Source organism: Rhinoderma darwinii, chromosome 7, assembly GCF_050947455.1.
Source record: "Rhinoderma darwinii isolate aRhiDar2 chromosome 7, aRhiDar2.hap1, whole genome shotgun sequence".
Classification (NCBI taxonomy): Eukaryota; Metazoa; Chordata; class Amphibia; order Anura; family Rhinodermatidae; genus Rhinoderma; species Rhinoderma darwinii.
The window spans coordinates 82,243,322-82,259,566 of NC_134693.1; the positions used below are offsets into that span (position 1 = coordinate 82,243,322).

Here is a 16,245-nt window from a genome sequence, read left to right on the forward strand (position 1 = left end):
TTTGTTGCGTTGCAATCTGTAGATTTCATTGGTACCATTTTGGGGTACTTGCGATTTTTTGATCACTTTTTATATAATTTTTTTGGCAAGCAAGGGGACCAAAAACCAGCAATTCTGATGTTTTTTATTCTTTTTTTATTACGGCGTTCGCCATGTGCTATGAATGACAAGTTTACTTTATTCTGCGGGTTGGTACGAGTACGGTGATACCACATGTAAATAGTTTTTCTTATGTTTTGCAGCGTCTGCACAATAAAATCACTTTTGTTTCAAATAATGTATTTTTTGTGTCACCATATTCTGAGAGCCATAACTTTTTAATATTTCCGTCAAAAAAGCTGTGGGAGGGCTTGTTTTTTGTGGGACAGGCTGCAGTTTTTAATGGTATAATTTTGGGGTACATGCAACATTTAGATCCCTTTTTTCATTCTGTTTGGCGAGGGGTAGTGACTAACAAACAGCGATTTTGGAATAGTTTTTTATTACATTTTTTACGGTGTTCACCGTGCGGGTAAAATAGCGTGATGTTTTTATCGTTCGGGTCGTTACGGACGCGGGGATATTACATATGTGTACTTTTTTCATGTTTTTCGTTTTTCCCTATAATAAAAGACTTATTATAGGAAAAAAGGCTGTTATAGTGTTTTTTAACATGGAACTTATTTTTTTTGACTTTTTTACAACATTTTTGTTAACTTGTTTTAACTTTTTTTTTTGCCCCACTAGGGAACTTGAAGGCATGAAGCCCTGATCGCTATTCTAATACACTGCACTACCTACATAGTGCAGTGTATTAGAGCTGTCAGCTATTCACTGACAGCAAGCCTATTAGACTTCGCCTCCCGGCGGTGCCTAATAGGCTTCCGTACTATGAAGTGATTGTTAGTCTATGGCAATAGCTGCATCTAAGGGGTTAATCGTCCGGATCCGAGCCTAGCTCCAGTCCTGGCCGTTAGAGCACGATGTCAGCTGTGACAAACAGCTGACACCCGCGCCCGTGGCAACTATCATGGTTGCCGACAGGCTAGAAGACATTTAGATGCAGCGATCGCTTTGATCGCTGCATCTAAGGAGTTAATTGGCCGGATCGGAGCCTAGGTCTGGTCCTGGCCATTACAGCGGGGTGTCGGACAGCCGATACCCGGCGGCCATCACATACACCACCTGATGGAGCTGTGATTGCTCAGTCTGCTGTGACTGACCAATCACAGCGATCGCAGGCAGGAGACCGATGTGATTGGTCCCCTGCCATCTTACTGTGCCGATCAACTGTCATAAACAGTTGATGGCCCAGTTCTGTCACCCTGTCCTTTGACAGGTTGATGGTTCTTAGCCAGGACGCACCGGTACGTCCCGGTGCCTTAAAGCACTGCAGTACAGGACATACTGGTGAGTCCTGGTGCGGTAAGGGGTTAATACAGAGAGAGTATTTATTGCCTTGTTTTATTGCTTGATGCCAAACTCTCAATGGATAGCGATTATCGAACTCCTATCAAAGAAAACATTTCTATTTCTTCTAGTTCTGTATCCAGATATTTAATGGGGTTTAAACATAGAATTTGTGAGAGGACATCTGATTTTGTGTTTGGTGTGCCCTGGTTTATATTTAATGATATGATCAAACTCGGCTAATCATGACAATCGTATGCCAAAGGGTATGAATTTCAACTCTACTCCCAGTGAGGTACCGTATTAAGCTAAACATTCCATCACTATCGCTACTAATTCTACTTTGAATTAACTATAATTAGCTCGGTTTTTCTCAATTGTTCTGAGACTTCGACTTCCATATGCAATAACAATCTATTTCCCTTCTTGATTCTGAGCGAGAAAAGCCCCGAATCCCTTTACACCTGCATCTGTATATAACTGAAATGGAACTGTTTCACAGCACTGTGTCATATGTCCGGTTTCACACTGACAGGCATAATACACTGCAATACAGAAGTATTGCAGTAGATCGCATAGTGGAGTCCGATAGTGGGACTAAAAAAAAGTAAAAAATTTGATTAATAAATAAGATAATAAAAAACTCCAAATTAAAAAAAAAAACTACACATATTTGGTATCACCGCATCCGTAATGACCCGAACTATAGAAATATTATGTTATCTAACCCACAAGGTAAACTGTAAAAATATAATAAAATATAATAAAATTGCTGTTATCTATTCATCCTGCTTCCAAAAATGCAATAAAGATAGATCGTATGTACCCCAATAAAAACTACAAGTCGTCCCACAAAAAATAAGCCCTCATACAGCTACTTTAGCATGAGAATGAAAAGGTTATGGCTCTTAAAATATGACGACACAAATCAAGTAATTTTTAAAAAAAGTGTTTATATTGTGCAAAAGAAGTAAGACGAAAAAATAATATACAAATTTGGTATTGCCGTAAACATAATGACCTGCACAATAAAGTTATTATATTTATATATATATATATATATATATATATATATATATATATATATATATTGTTAGGGAATTAGGTAGCGGGACAGTCGTCTCCTGGGGTAGATGGGCACTCGGTATCAAACACGCCAGTAAATTTCAGTCCGCACAGCGAAGATGTGGTACTACTGGCCTCAGCCAGTTTTATTTACAGGTTGTACATGAAACAAAAAGAAAACAAATAAAAGAAAACTCTATGCCTCTCCGGCACTAACTATACAGTCAGGTGTCCTAACTAACACTGTGCAGGCCTAATGCCTGGCACCATAAACCATGCAGACCATACAACCTGTTATGAATGCAGTCTGTTTGCTTTCACAAGCTCCTCTCCCCAGGCTGAGAGAGAGTGTGACTGAACTGCAGCCTTTTTAAAGGGCTATCACACCTGACCCCTGATTAATAGCTAGACAACCCAAGACCAGGACTGTGTGGACCCACCCATCTCTCCCCACTCCAACAACCAGGCCCTTTTCCAGGTTTTAGACAAAACCTGTTGCAGAGGGAGAACCACATTCTCTGCTGAATTTATTCCCTGGTTATTTTCAGATAGTAGAAGACAGAAATCTTGGGGAAATATAGACCCCATCCACAACCTGTCCACATGGTCTGTCACAATATATAATATTCAGAGATTCTCTAGTGACTGGTATAGTGCCAAGGGACTGGCACAGGGCAAATGTGGTGACTATTTTCAAAAAGGGATCTAGGTCTTCCTTGATATAATCGGGCAACTGATTGTAAGCACTTTGCCCGATCTATAAATTCTGTCTTTCCATCAAATTTTTGCTGCTGCCATTGGAACCAATACTGATGGTGGTGGTGGGGTGGCTGTACTGCTAGAGAATTCTGGGATATCAAGGCTCATCTTGTTTGTGACGCCAAATTTTAATCTCTTTTGGAAGTGGAGTATTTATATTGATTACTTTTTTTATGTATTCTTATCACCAGTCACTACTATCTTTTAATAAGATATTTGCAGATGATCCCTTTTTAAGTCCAATAGGGTATTTATTCTTACAATAGTCAACAAATAGTTAAACTTTAGTCTTTTTAGGATTTATATCTTTATAACTGGTATATTTTAGAATATTGTTGATATTTTATATCATATATAATTAGTCACTTTAATAAATTTAATCAAGAAAACAGAAGAACAATATATAACTGTTTTATATAACTTTACTGTTTTTGGAAGTAGAGCCGCTGTTGTTTTTGAATTATTCCCTTATTTTCATATAATCTTATTTCTGTATGAGTATTTCACTCAAATATCAGAGAGATTCCTCACTGTTTCTGATTCCCTACTTTTTTTTCTTTTCCTACACACTCACTAACAATTTTTCCAATAAGGCCTCATGCACATCGCCCACGGGCCGCCCGCAAAACACGGCTGTAATAAAACAAGTCTGTTCTTTTTGCAGTCCAGGCTCCTGGGCCATGCACGGACCATTCAAATGAAAGGGGCCGCAATTCAATACGTTTGTGTGCATGAGGCCTAACTGTCCCCACTTCAGCCCCTCCCCTTTATTTTACAAGACACAGAGCACTCAAACGCTCTGCCACACAACATTGCGTAGCCTGCTACTCTAAACACTGGCTTCAACTAGAGCCGTATCCAGAGAGACACAGACAGCCCACGCCTCGCATTTATACCACCTCTTACTTGGACTACCACCCTCTTACTAAAGCCATTGCCAGAGGGATATTATTGCTCCACACATCAAGAGCACTCCTCTCTCCATAGGTAAGCGCCAGTTTGTGCCACAAATAGCGATCAGTCCACATAGCGGTCTTCCCATACCCTCATCTTTTAGACGCAGTCCGAATGATCAGCTGCTGCATCGGGCAGGGACGCTCGCTCTCTCTCTTTGCTGCTGTTTCCCAGCCAGAGCTTCTCCACTTCACTATTATGAGCATCTGAGTGATGGTAAAGCAGCAAGACACTTATTTCCTTTGTCAACAACAACGCTAGCGGTCCCTTTCCTCCAGCAGTGACCATGCTAAGTAAAAAAACATATTTTAACAACATTTCTATTATGTAATAACTATCTAAATATCAATATACTTAAATTGTCATTATGCAGTAGACACCCACTGAAAGCGCCCAATAATCTAGAATGTCTGATAACTTGGTACCTAGCAGGATTTTTGCTTTACGTGGTTTGTGGACCTACATGAGTACAGATAGATGCATACGGAGACGGTGGGCAGCGCACTTTATTCTTAAATGCTTTGCATTAATTTAGTAGCTTCTGGTAAACTGTGTAGATGTAATCATTATCAATCATGCATTAATGCCTCAGGTAGCATGGGGCAACTTTTATATAAAAATAAATATTCATATTATTCAAGATGAGTTCAGCCTTAAAGTTATAATGTATTTTCTGCAGGACTTCTAGGCATGGTGGCACACATGATGTACAGTCAAGTTTTTCAAGCCACAGTGAGTCTTGGACCAGAGGACTGGAGACCACATTCATGGGATTACGGTTGGGCATTTTAGTAAGTACATCTATTTTTCAGTAATGTAAGCCTTTAAATGGTATTTTTTTTAATAAACAGGTCAGTCAGTGTGATTAGTGCAACTTTATAAATAGTTTTTGTAAAAAAAATATTTTTACTTTTTGAGATATAGCTGCTCTGTATTGTCTATACAGAGCAGTTGTATCGTGCACGAAATTCTGCTCCCGTCAGATCCGTGGGACTGATGGATTCAGGTCTTAGTGAACGATACAGTTGCTCTGTATAGAGAATACAGAGCAGCCATATCTCAAAAAGTAAAAACAATTTTTATTAAAAACAATTTCTAAAGTTACACCGATCATACTGTCAGACATTTCTAAAAACAATTAAAAAAAATACCGTTCAAAGGTTTACATAGCCTTTAACAAAAAGTACAGGGAAATATTTATGCCTAAATCAAAGTCAGCTTTTCTTAATATAATAGATACCTTATCTTGATCATATCAACTGTATTTTAGCACTGCATGGGCCTCTTTCACCTGCTGCATGGCATCTGCTGTTACAACGCTCAACACTTACACCAAAACTGTTCTGGAATTTCGAAGAAATCAGAGCGCTTTTCAGCACAACATGAAGGAGCAACCCTGCTTTCTGAATCACAAAGGAATGAATTTCTATAGAGACAAGCCTATCCACTCTGTGTCAGAGAGTGTGGACCTGTACACAGAACTTCAAAAGAAAGTCCTTCTACGAGACCATTCGATGGATCTTAACGATGTAGAAGAACCCTTAGATGAGGAACATTGCTAGACAATCATTCTGAATAAGACACTATTTGGAACGTTTAAAAAATTGTAAGCACAATAAAGTTATATGAAAATACAGCTGATAAAAAATGAATTATCTATAATTATATGTATAATAATCAACATCCAGCAGGGCTGGACATTACATATCTGTTTATGGAAATATAAGTGTTCATAATGCTCACTTAGCTATAAGAGTGCATAGTACTATGGGTAAAACTGTTCTCAACCGTATGGGTAAGACATTGGTACGTTGGCAACAAACATTGTTACATTCCCCCCCAGAGTCATTTTACATAAATAATTCATTGTATATCTGAGAGTCTGTTTTTACAACTGTTTGTGGTGTCATTTAAGGCTTCGTTCACATATGCGTCAGGGCTCTATTCTGACGTTCCGTCTGAGCTTTCTGACAGAATGGAGCCCTGACTGAAACAAACGGAACCGATTTAATCACCATTAATCTCAATGATGACGGATCCGATGCCAATGGTTTACGTCTGTCTCAGTTGTGCAAGGGTTCCAACGTTTTGACGGAATCAATAGCGTAGTCGACTATGGTATTGATTCCGTCAAAACGACGGAACCCTTGCACAACTGAAACAAACGGTAACCATTGGCACTGGATCCGTCACCATTGAAATCAATTGAAACCTATGGTTTACGTTTGTTTCAGTCAGGGTCCCCTTCGGATGGAAAGCTTCGACGGAAAGTCAGAACAGGACCCTGATGCAGATAGGAACGAAGCCTTACTCAGGCAAACAGTGATAATAATTCTCACAAGTACAGATACAGTAAAGCTATCAATCTAAATGTTCAGCTATCTGCTCTTATCCATGATAGACCAGCAACATAAGGTTAGCAGGTCTTTATCTAACTGTTTTTCTGTCTTTTTTATATAATATTTCCCAGTAGCTTCTATGGGCCCTTTTCTGCTTGGTAAACAAGCATTAATCGACAATATAGCAAGTTAATCGGTGCTCGGGAGTATGGGGATGAACAGTCCATACTAGAATCATTCGTCCCCATACATTTGAATCATGTCGGCAGTACATCCCCTGTTTACTCAGGGACATGTGCTGCCGACAAGCAACCATTTTTATGGCTGCATAAAAGATGTGATCAGCTGTTTGTTTGTTTGTCAGCAAATCGCTGCCCAATTTTCACGTGCCAATGATTGGGAACGAGCGGTTGTCGCGTGATTAACGGCCCATGTAAAAGGGGCTTAAGTCTTTTGAGCTTTGTCTTATCTTTTTTTTATTTTCTAGTATTTAGAAAGCACCAACATGTTCTTCAGAGCTGTACAAAAAAGGTATTCGCTCTCATGAGTCCCTGCCTTTAATGGGACTCAAAATCTAATATACACACATTATGGCTAAATTCATAGGAAGCCAATTAACTTACAAGCATATTTTGGAGTGAGGGAGGGAAGTGAAGAACCCAGAGGAAACACACAAAGGTAGTGTACATACAAACTTTATGTAGATGGTCGGATTGCAACTCATGACCCCAGTGTTGCAAGGCAGTAGTTCTAACCACTGAGATTTCCTGTATGGATTTTCAGTGAGAACACAGTTTACAGGTTTTACTCTTGTAATCAATATTAATGAGTTTTTCTAGATACTTTTAATTTTGTAAGATCTGTAAATATTATTTTTACCAAACTTATATGGTGTTATGTAGGTTTAGAAACGTGCCAAGGTCTTTTCTTTTTTTTTTAAATATATTTATTTATTTAGAACAAGTACAAATTGTAGGTCAGGATTGGAACCACTAAACAGTACCAAGTTTCTAAAACAGGTTCATTCTCCACCCTTGTCCTGCACATGTGGACGGTATACTAAACTAGACTGCATAATCTCCAATAAACAGGCTTTATCTGTAATCCCGGGATTAGGTGTTCCCTTCAAAAACGAAGGAAATTTGTAATGAAAAGGGGATTCAAACCACTAAATGAAAGACACAAATTAAAGAGGAGGTTCTGGGATGATTCCCATCCTTTGCTGGCTTTCTTTCTTTGTTGGTATGACCTAGCAATTGGCATGATCCCCCAACAGATTGGTCAGATAAAATTGTATTTAATTTGTCATAATTCTATATCTTGCTTATCCTATTATAAAAGATAAAGAGATGTTTCTTCTTTGTAAAACATATGTTCAGTTCACAGGCAAGGTGAGTCACATTTATGCATTTGAACTGGTTTGAATTTTTTACTTGTTCCCTTTCTTGTGTCTATATCTTATATTCTTCAACATGGCATCAAGTGTGTGAGATTTTAGACATTAGGGTGCAGTGTACAGGACTTTAGAAAATAATTTCTTAGCTTTACTTGTTCTATGCACAAGACTTCTAATAAATCTTGCAAACAATAGGTGACCACGGAATCTGCATTGTTGTTCTGGGCTTTGGATAATAGCAAAAATGTTAGAAAATAAATTGACATTATAAATATAAATATATATTTTTTATATAGGTTGTAATTTTTTACTTACATGTACACTACCGTTCAAAAGTTTAGGGTCACTTAGAAATTTCCTTATTTTTGCAAGAAAAGCACAGTTTTTTTCAATGAAGATAACATTAAATTAATCAGAAATACACTCTATACATTGTTAATGTGCTAAATGACACAAATGTACAAATGTACATTGTGTTTGCTAACGGTGTTAGAAGGCTAATTGATGATTAGAAAACACTTGAAAACCCTTGTACAATTATGTTAGCCCCGCTGTAAACAGTTTTGCTCTTTGGAGGAGCTATAAAACTGACCTTCCTTTGAGCTAGTTGAGAATCTGGAGCATTACATTTGTGGGTTCGAATAAACTCTCAAAATGGCTAGAAAAAGAGAGCTTTCATGTGAAATTCGACAGTCTATTCTTGTTCTTAGCAATGAAGGCTATTCCATGCGAGAAATTGACAAGAAACTGAAGATTTCCTACAACGGTGTGTACTACTCCCTTCAGAGGACAGCACAAACAGGCTCTAACCAGAGTAGAAAGGGAAGTGGGAGGCCCCGCTGCACAACTGAGCAACAAGACAAGTACATTAGAGTCTTTAGTTTGAGAAATAGACGCCTCACAGGTCCTCAACTGGCAGCTTCATTAAATAGTACCCGCAAAATGCCAGTGTCAACGTCTACGGTGAAGAGGCGACTCCGGGATGCTGGCCTTCAGGGCAGAGTGGCAAAGAAAAAGCCATATCTGAGACTGGCTAATAAAAGGAAAAGATTAATATGGGCAAAAGCACACAGACATTGGACAGAGGAAGATTAGAAAAAAGTGTTATGGACAGACGAATCAAAGTTTGAGGTGTTTGGATCACACAGAAGAACATTTGTGAGACGCAGAACAACTGTAAAGATGCTGGAAGAGTGCCTGACACCATCTGTCAAGCATGGTGGAGGTAATGTGATGGTCTGGGGTTGCTTTGGTGCTGGTAAAGTGGGAGATTTGTACAAGGTAAAAGGAATTTTGAATAAGGAAGGCTATCACTCCATTTTGCAACGCCATGCCATACCCTGTGGACAGCGCTTGATTGGAGCCAATTTTATCCTACAACAGGACAATGACCCAAAGCACACCTCCAAATTATGCAAGAATTATTTAGGGAAGAAGCAGGCAGCTGGTATTCTATCTGTAATGGAGTGGCCAGCGCAGTCACCAGATCTCAACCCCATAGAGCTGTTTTGGGAGCATCTTGACCGTATGGTACGCAAGAAGTGCCCATCAAGCCAATCTAACTTGTGGGAGGAGCTTCTGGAAGCATGGGGTGAAATTTCTCCCGATTACCTCAGCAAATTAACAGCTAGAATGCCAAAGGTCTGCAATGCTGTAATTGCTGCAAATGGAGCATTCTTTGACGAAAGCAAAGTTTGAAGGAGAAAATTATTATTTGAAATAAAAATCATTATTTTTAACCTTGTCAATGTCTTGACTATATTTTCTAGTCATTTTGCAACTCATTTGATAAATATAAGTGTGAGTTTTCATGGAAAACACAAAATTGTCTGGGTGACCCCAAATTTTTGAACGGTAGTGTATCTAGCTTCTACTTTTCTTCCAACTCAAACCGTAGTCATCACAGATTAAATCTGTTTTATAGAGTGTACAGAGGTGTAACTTGAAGGTTTTGAGCCCTAATGCAAAATCTGTGACCAGCCCCACCTTTTACTATATACCTGTTCTTCTTTTTAAGTATGTGGTGTGTGTAGTGTTTGTAAGAAGTCTGCTCATCGTTCATTCACCTAAATGCACCTGTCACATGCCTACAATTTTGATGCCTAATTTTGCACATAAAATTGCCACCTTTACAACGGCTCTGCACATTTGATATGGTTTGGAATTAAAAATGTATAATTTATTTTGAAGGGAAATTAAGTGATATAATAAAACTAAAACGAAGGCATTAAATTACTAGTAATAACGAAATAAAGCATTTAACCTCAGATGAGCCATATTGTGTAGAAATGTTTTTGTCAACTAAAGTTTTTTTTAAATGATAGGACTTATGAGATTCTTTTATAAAAGCATTTGAGTGGGTAATTAAAGGTTCTCTATTATTATTATTTTATATATATTTTATTTGCTTGCTTTACAATATCCATGTTTGTCCAGGTTAAGAACCTGTTCCCATCAATGTTGTCTCTCCGTTGAGGGGTTCCGTCTGAGCTTTCCGTCAGGGGAACCCCTCAACGGAAAGGCAAATGCAAATCTTAGCTGCCTTTTGCATCATCATTGATCTAAATGGTGACGGAAACTTTTCTAATGTTTTCAGTTTGTCACCGTTGTGACAGGGTTCTGTTGTTTTTGACGTAATTAATAGCACAGTCGATTGAACTATTGATTAGCAACGTTTCCGTCACCATTGAGATCAATGGTGATGCAAACAGAAGCTAAAGTTTCCGTTTGGCTTTCCATTGTGGGTTCCCCCAAAGTAAACCTCAGATGGAACCCCTCAATGGAACAAAACAAAACTTGTATTACTTGTTAGACCCGCTGGTGGGTGATAGCAGGGAATTGAAAACAGAGATGCATGCACAAACAAAAAATGATACACCAAGATGATATATTTCCTCTTCTGGACCTTATTGTTAGACATTTAAATTCTGAAGTATAATCTTTAAGGCTATGTTCACACCTGTGTTGGTGTGTTCCTTTGTTCTGCTCAGTCGGAGGAACAGAACAAGGGAGTAACGGAAGCTACGGTTCTGTTGCACAACGGACACTGCCGGCAGCCAACAGAACCCATTGACTTTATTAAGTTTCATCGGGGTGTCCTTGATTTTAACTGGAGAAAATAGAACAGCATGCTGTGCTACAGTCTCTGGTAATCAAGGCTGGATCTGCGACGTAGGTCTCTAACGGAGCCTCCAACGCAGATGTGAACGAGGCCTTAGTAGTATTCTGCAATTCATTGTACATAACGAAGAAGCTTACAGGTATAAATATTACCCCATTTTATCATTGTGACTGCCATAAATTGCAGCTAAGATGGAAAATGAAAGACTGTTTCTGTACCTGTAGACCTTTTTCTATGTGTGTGTATAAAAGTTATAAACTTTACAACTCCTTTAACTCTTTTCTGAGTTAAGCTGGCCATATACATGAGCACTAGTCCGATAGTTATTTCCCCCAACTCCATCCGATCTGACAGGGAAATGGGAATAATATTCTGTCATTCACCTCTAACAGCAGCCGTTGAGGACAGTTGGGAGGTTTCTGCCCATATGAAATTGCCAGCCGAACCAGTCCACAAAACCCCAGACACCCTGACCATAGGACCATATGGCTCCATGGAACCTAATTTATGAAGCAATCCCTTACATCAACACAAACTCACCTGGTGAACTGAAATAATTAAATCTAAGGTCCCACACACATGGCCGTGCCTATAATCACGGGCCGCAATTGCAGCCGCCCGCATTTTCGGCCCGTGCTCCCATACAAAGTATAGGAGCGCGGTTTGTAAAAAAAAAAAAAGAGGACATGTCCTATCTTTTGCGGCACACTTCTATGGCCCGGACACCGCAAATAAACAGGAAGGTGACCGTGGACATTAGAAGAGAATGGGTCCGTAATTGCGAACTGCAATTGCGGTCCGCAATTACAGACGATTTTTACAGTCGTGTGCATGGGGCCTAATACTTTCCAATGTTATTTGATAATTGGAAAATGATGTCTAACACAATAAATTTAAAATCTAGGACCTTTTTTTAATATAATTATAATAATTTTTTTGTTTGCATATATATTTTGGGTCACATTTCCCCCTTTAGAAAAATCTCCTGTATGGTTGGTCTGACCTGTGGTTAGCTGCTGAAAGCATCTTGGAACAATTCAGTCATGATCACTGAAAGCTGTCAATCAAGTATGAAAAAATAAAAATGATGTCCAAACATTACTTTTTTTAGCACCACTTTTACTTCAAAATTGTTTTATTAATGACCCCACTTTGAATAGGCAAATAGTTAAACATTATTCTGTGGATGTTTATAATAAATAGTGATAGAATAACAGAAGAGACAGATTGCATTACGTTAAGCAATATTATATTTCAGTCTATGAAGCTATTTAATATTGTATTAAAATATTTACAAATAGTGCAAAAAATATGTTTATTCCCTTCCACATAAAAGCAATAATCCTATTAAATATGCAATGAGTAGTAAAAGATTAGAAGGAAGAAAAATACATGCAGGTCTACCTAGGTAGTATACAGCATTAAATGACAAGGTCATTAACCGAGAGTGATCCAGACATGTTTATAAAATGAGACTGTCTAAAGTAAGAGAGTCAACAGAGTCAAAAGCAAATCATTTGATTCAATTGCCTTGAACTGCTACTTTTTGGCTTAAGTATTTCCCATAAAATAACAAACCTGCAGCATGTGTTCCTATGTTATTAATCCTGGAAATGTAAGTTGACAACCACATTACCATTCCCCTTGTCATTAGGGTGTGTCCTTACACCGGCTGAAACTGTCAGAGCCTGGGACATTGCCTGGGAGCTCATTGACAGGGAGAATGGTAGCACCCAGCTGTCAGTTTATTTATACATTTCCAAGAGGAATAATAGAGGAACATCACAACTATATAGGCTTTATAATTGTTATTTAATTGGAAATGCAAGTATTTTCTGAAACAGACATGTCAGGAGGGGTGATAGGTCCTCTTTAAAAGTGGGGAATACATAACCATGAACATAAAGCTGAATATGTTTTTCATCATGGTCTCCCATGAATAAGACAGTATGATGTACTAGTTTACCTAATCAAATGAAACATGGGTTTTTTTTGCATCTACAATAGTATAAGGTTTCTTTCACTTCCCCAGTGTCATTTGTTTTTGAGCCTTATCAGACATTCTGGCGTAATGCCTTAGGGAGTATCTTTTCTATTAACCCTATATAACAATGCATTTATTTAATAACCGCTAATAATAATTTTACAGAAAAACTTAAACATGGAGATATACTTTATTTTCACACGATACGTTATTATATATGGCATACAGTAAATCCTCAAAATGGGACAACACTTTTCTCGGAATAGCTAAATATATCGGATCTAGCTTTAACAATATTATCTGACATTTCGCTATACAGTGTGTGTATATATATATATATATATATATATATATATATATATATATACACAATGTATATATATATATATATATATATATTTATATAATCTATATAGATATATATATGTGTGCGTGCGTGCGTGCGTGCGTGCGTGTGTGTGTGTGTGTGTGTGTGTGTGTATACACAGGTACCAGTTATTTCCCATAACTTTTGACTTTGAGTGTAAAACAGGTTATTTCTTTGTAAAGTTGCCTGACAAATAGGCCTTTGTGCCCCTAAAGTTTGCAATTTTTTTTTGTTGTTCTGGATAACCAATAAAGATATCACATTAAAATACTATTGTTTTTGTTATTTTAAACAAAAGTAATTCATATCACAAAGGAAAAAAAATTTATTACGTTTAAATGGTCAAAATGGAACAACTCCTTTGCTCACAAATTCACTTGGCAGTTCAAGAAGCCTTGTATTGTGAACATGCAGTACTTAGACAATACCACAAGGTGTCCTCAGAACACAACCTAACACAAAGATCTTGCACCTAAAATACATTTTAATATAGAAATAAATTAAATTAATAGAAGACTTGATGTTGTTTTCAGGTCACACGCAATAGCCAATTTGTACCTTTTGTGATTTTAGTAATGACTAACAATCCCTAAATTGGAAAAACTAGAAATTTGCAGCAACATGTTTCCCTACTGCCATTTTTCCTTTCAAATGGGGAAGTTATATTAAAAACAATGTGATTTGTTTGAGTGACTGTCATAGACTAGACCCACAGTATTTGCCTCTTGTCTATGACATCATGATGGAGAAGTTCCCATGCTGGCAATTTGGGGGGATTCTGTTGAAATTACGATTCACAGGCTGTGGGGTAGGTACAGAGCTATAGGACATTTACTTCTTCCGCAGAACCATAAAAAGGACTGCAAGTATAAAGCTGAGGCAGAAACAGATCCATGCTAAAATGAAGCAATATGCATGGTACCAGCCTGTCATGCGTCCAAATCTGGCTGTGAAGATGGAAACTGCAATAAGAATACAGACGACTGTAAAGAAAAAGAAAAGTTTGTTGTTAGATGACTGCATTTATGTCCCACTTTAATAGTTTAACATTCGTCATGTATTATAATAAATATTCTGGCTATGTGCCCTCTTGTGTCTGTCAAAGGTCATCTTTTTTTATATTAACTAAACTGAGAGCAAAGCCAAAAATGTGTCATTTTTATATCCATTTCTATATGTTTCACTTTTATTGCCAATCTCTCATTGTTGCATTTGTTATAACAATTCATTTCTAACCTGTTTTTTTTTTTTGTTCCAAACTACCAACGTTTTCACCTTTAACTTATAAGGGCTGTATGAGATTACAGAAAAGGGTCTGCTTTATTCCAGAAACACTGCCACACTTGTCCATGGGCTGTATCAGGTATTGCAGCTGAATTCTGCTAAAATTCTTCTATATTTATCCCGAGGGGATAAGTGAAGTGTGCCAAACCATGTGGCCAAGTTTATATTCTATTTACTTTTATCAATGATGACAGCCACCCTGGTTGTCATAAGAAGTAGACGAATGGTAGTCACACATATTCAACCTGTGTCCTAGTTAACACCAGGTCTTAACTTGTAAAATATATGTAGATTTCCAATAATAATATTCCTGTTGGCCACTTTGTCCATTGAAAAAAGAGCTATAGAATCTGAGAATAATTGCAGGGGCAGTGATTACAATTTTGTTTAGTTCGGTATTTAGCATCAAACAACTTTTTAAGAAGTCGCTAATAACCAGCAACAACTTTCTAATGGAGAGGATTAAAACTGATGTTTCATGAGCATTTTGTTGTCAGTTGAAATCTTGCAGAAATGGCAGACCAGATCAAAATAACTAAAACTAGCATGATCGCACGATAAAACTTTACTATGAGTCCTGCCCATTATGGTTGTGCATACTCACAGCAGATGAACATCAAAGCTCCTGTAATGTAAAAACGACATCCTTTCCCCAGTTTGAAGAGCTGTGCAATGAATGATATCAGTGCAAAACAGCAGAAGATAATGGCCAGGATCATGAAGGATTCCACCGCCTTCATAGCAGGTCCTGAAAGAGAGGAATAGTAGCAGTGGACTAGCATGATACGAGCGGCAGGATCTAGGGCCCTACATCTTGGCATTCATGATACTACTGTCTATATAGCTGATGATATACAATTATTTCATACTCTGTGGAATTTTCTAATAATATTATTTCTGTTATATATAACTAAATATAAATTTTATTTTGAATGCATTATGTTCATATTTAATTCTGGTATGTACAGAAATTCATGAGATCTGTATGAAAATTCTCATTCGTACAAATATTGGTAATTACATGGTATTTGAAAAACTATTTCCGAGGATGCATTCAGCAACCTTATGTAAATGAGACATTAGGGCTGTGACCTTGATTCAGTTCAGCCCCAAATCTAGACATAGCTTACCTGGTTCTTCAGCTCAAATTTAAGGGAACAGATCAATAGTCACTTTCCTGCCCACATTACCACTCCAGAATTGGAATTGCTCTTTAGGGCACAGAAAAGGCGAGAATGCAAAGCAAGACTCAAACCATGTATTTATCCATCTCTTACTGCCAAATGAACCATATTTTTTTTTTAATAAAAGTAAGAATCTCTTCAAGACCTTTTTCATACAGTGCAATTTTAATGCAGTGTTTTTTGCATTTTTCCCAGCCAAGACCAGGAGTTGATTATATGTTAGTCAGATAGATACATTCATGGCTTTTGTCCAGTTTTGCATTCTTGCCCTTTATGATCATAACACAGACAGGTTGAGGGAATTTACTGCCTGGCAACTTTATTAAAATGTCTGAGTTTGCTGGACAGTTTATCCCTAGCAATAAGACTGTCAGACGTGAAACGGCACTTCAACTGGACGTTA

At 37.7% G+C, this 16,245-nt stretch overlaps 2 protein-coding genes across 2 annotated transcripts in view; one reads left to right on the forward strand and one right to left on the reverse strand.

Annotated features, from left to right (window-relative positions):
• Positions 1 to 5,815, forward strand: part of GSG1 (germ cell associated 1) — a 151,647-nt gene extending 145,832 nt beyond the window's left edge. Inside the window, exons 5-6 of the mRNA XM_075832301.1 lie at positions 4,847 to 4,958; positions 5,438 to 5,815. Coding sequence (XP_075688416.1) covers positions 4,847 to 4,958; positions 5,438 to 5,729 — 404 coding nt within the window. The 3' untranslated portion in view covers positions 5,730 to 5,815. The remainder of the gene's footprint in view (positions 1 to 4,846; positions 4,959 to 5,437) is intronic.
• A 7,638-nt stretch (positions 5,816 to 13,453) lies between these two features.
• Positions 13,454 to 16,245, reverse strand: part of EMP1 (epithelial membrane protein 1) — a 36,822-nt gene continuing 34,030 nt past the window's right edge. The window contains exons 4-5 of the mRNA XM_075832302.1: positions 15,263 to 15,406; positions 13,454 to 14,357 (exon numbers count right to left, since the gene is read on the reverse strand). Of these exons, the coding sequence (XP_075688417.1) occupies positions 14,206 to 14,357; positions 15,263 to 15,406 (296 nt within the window). The 3' untranslated portion in view covers positions 13,454 to 14,205. The remainder of the gene's footprint in view (positions 14,358 to 15,262; positions 15,407 to 16,245) is intronic.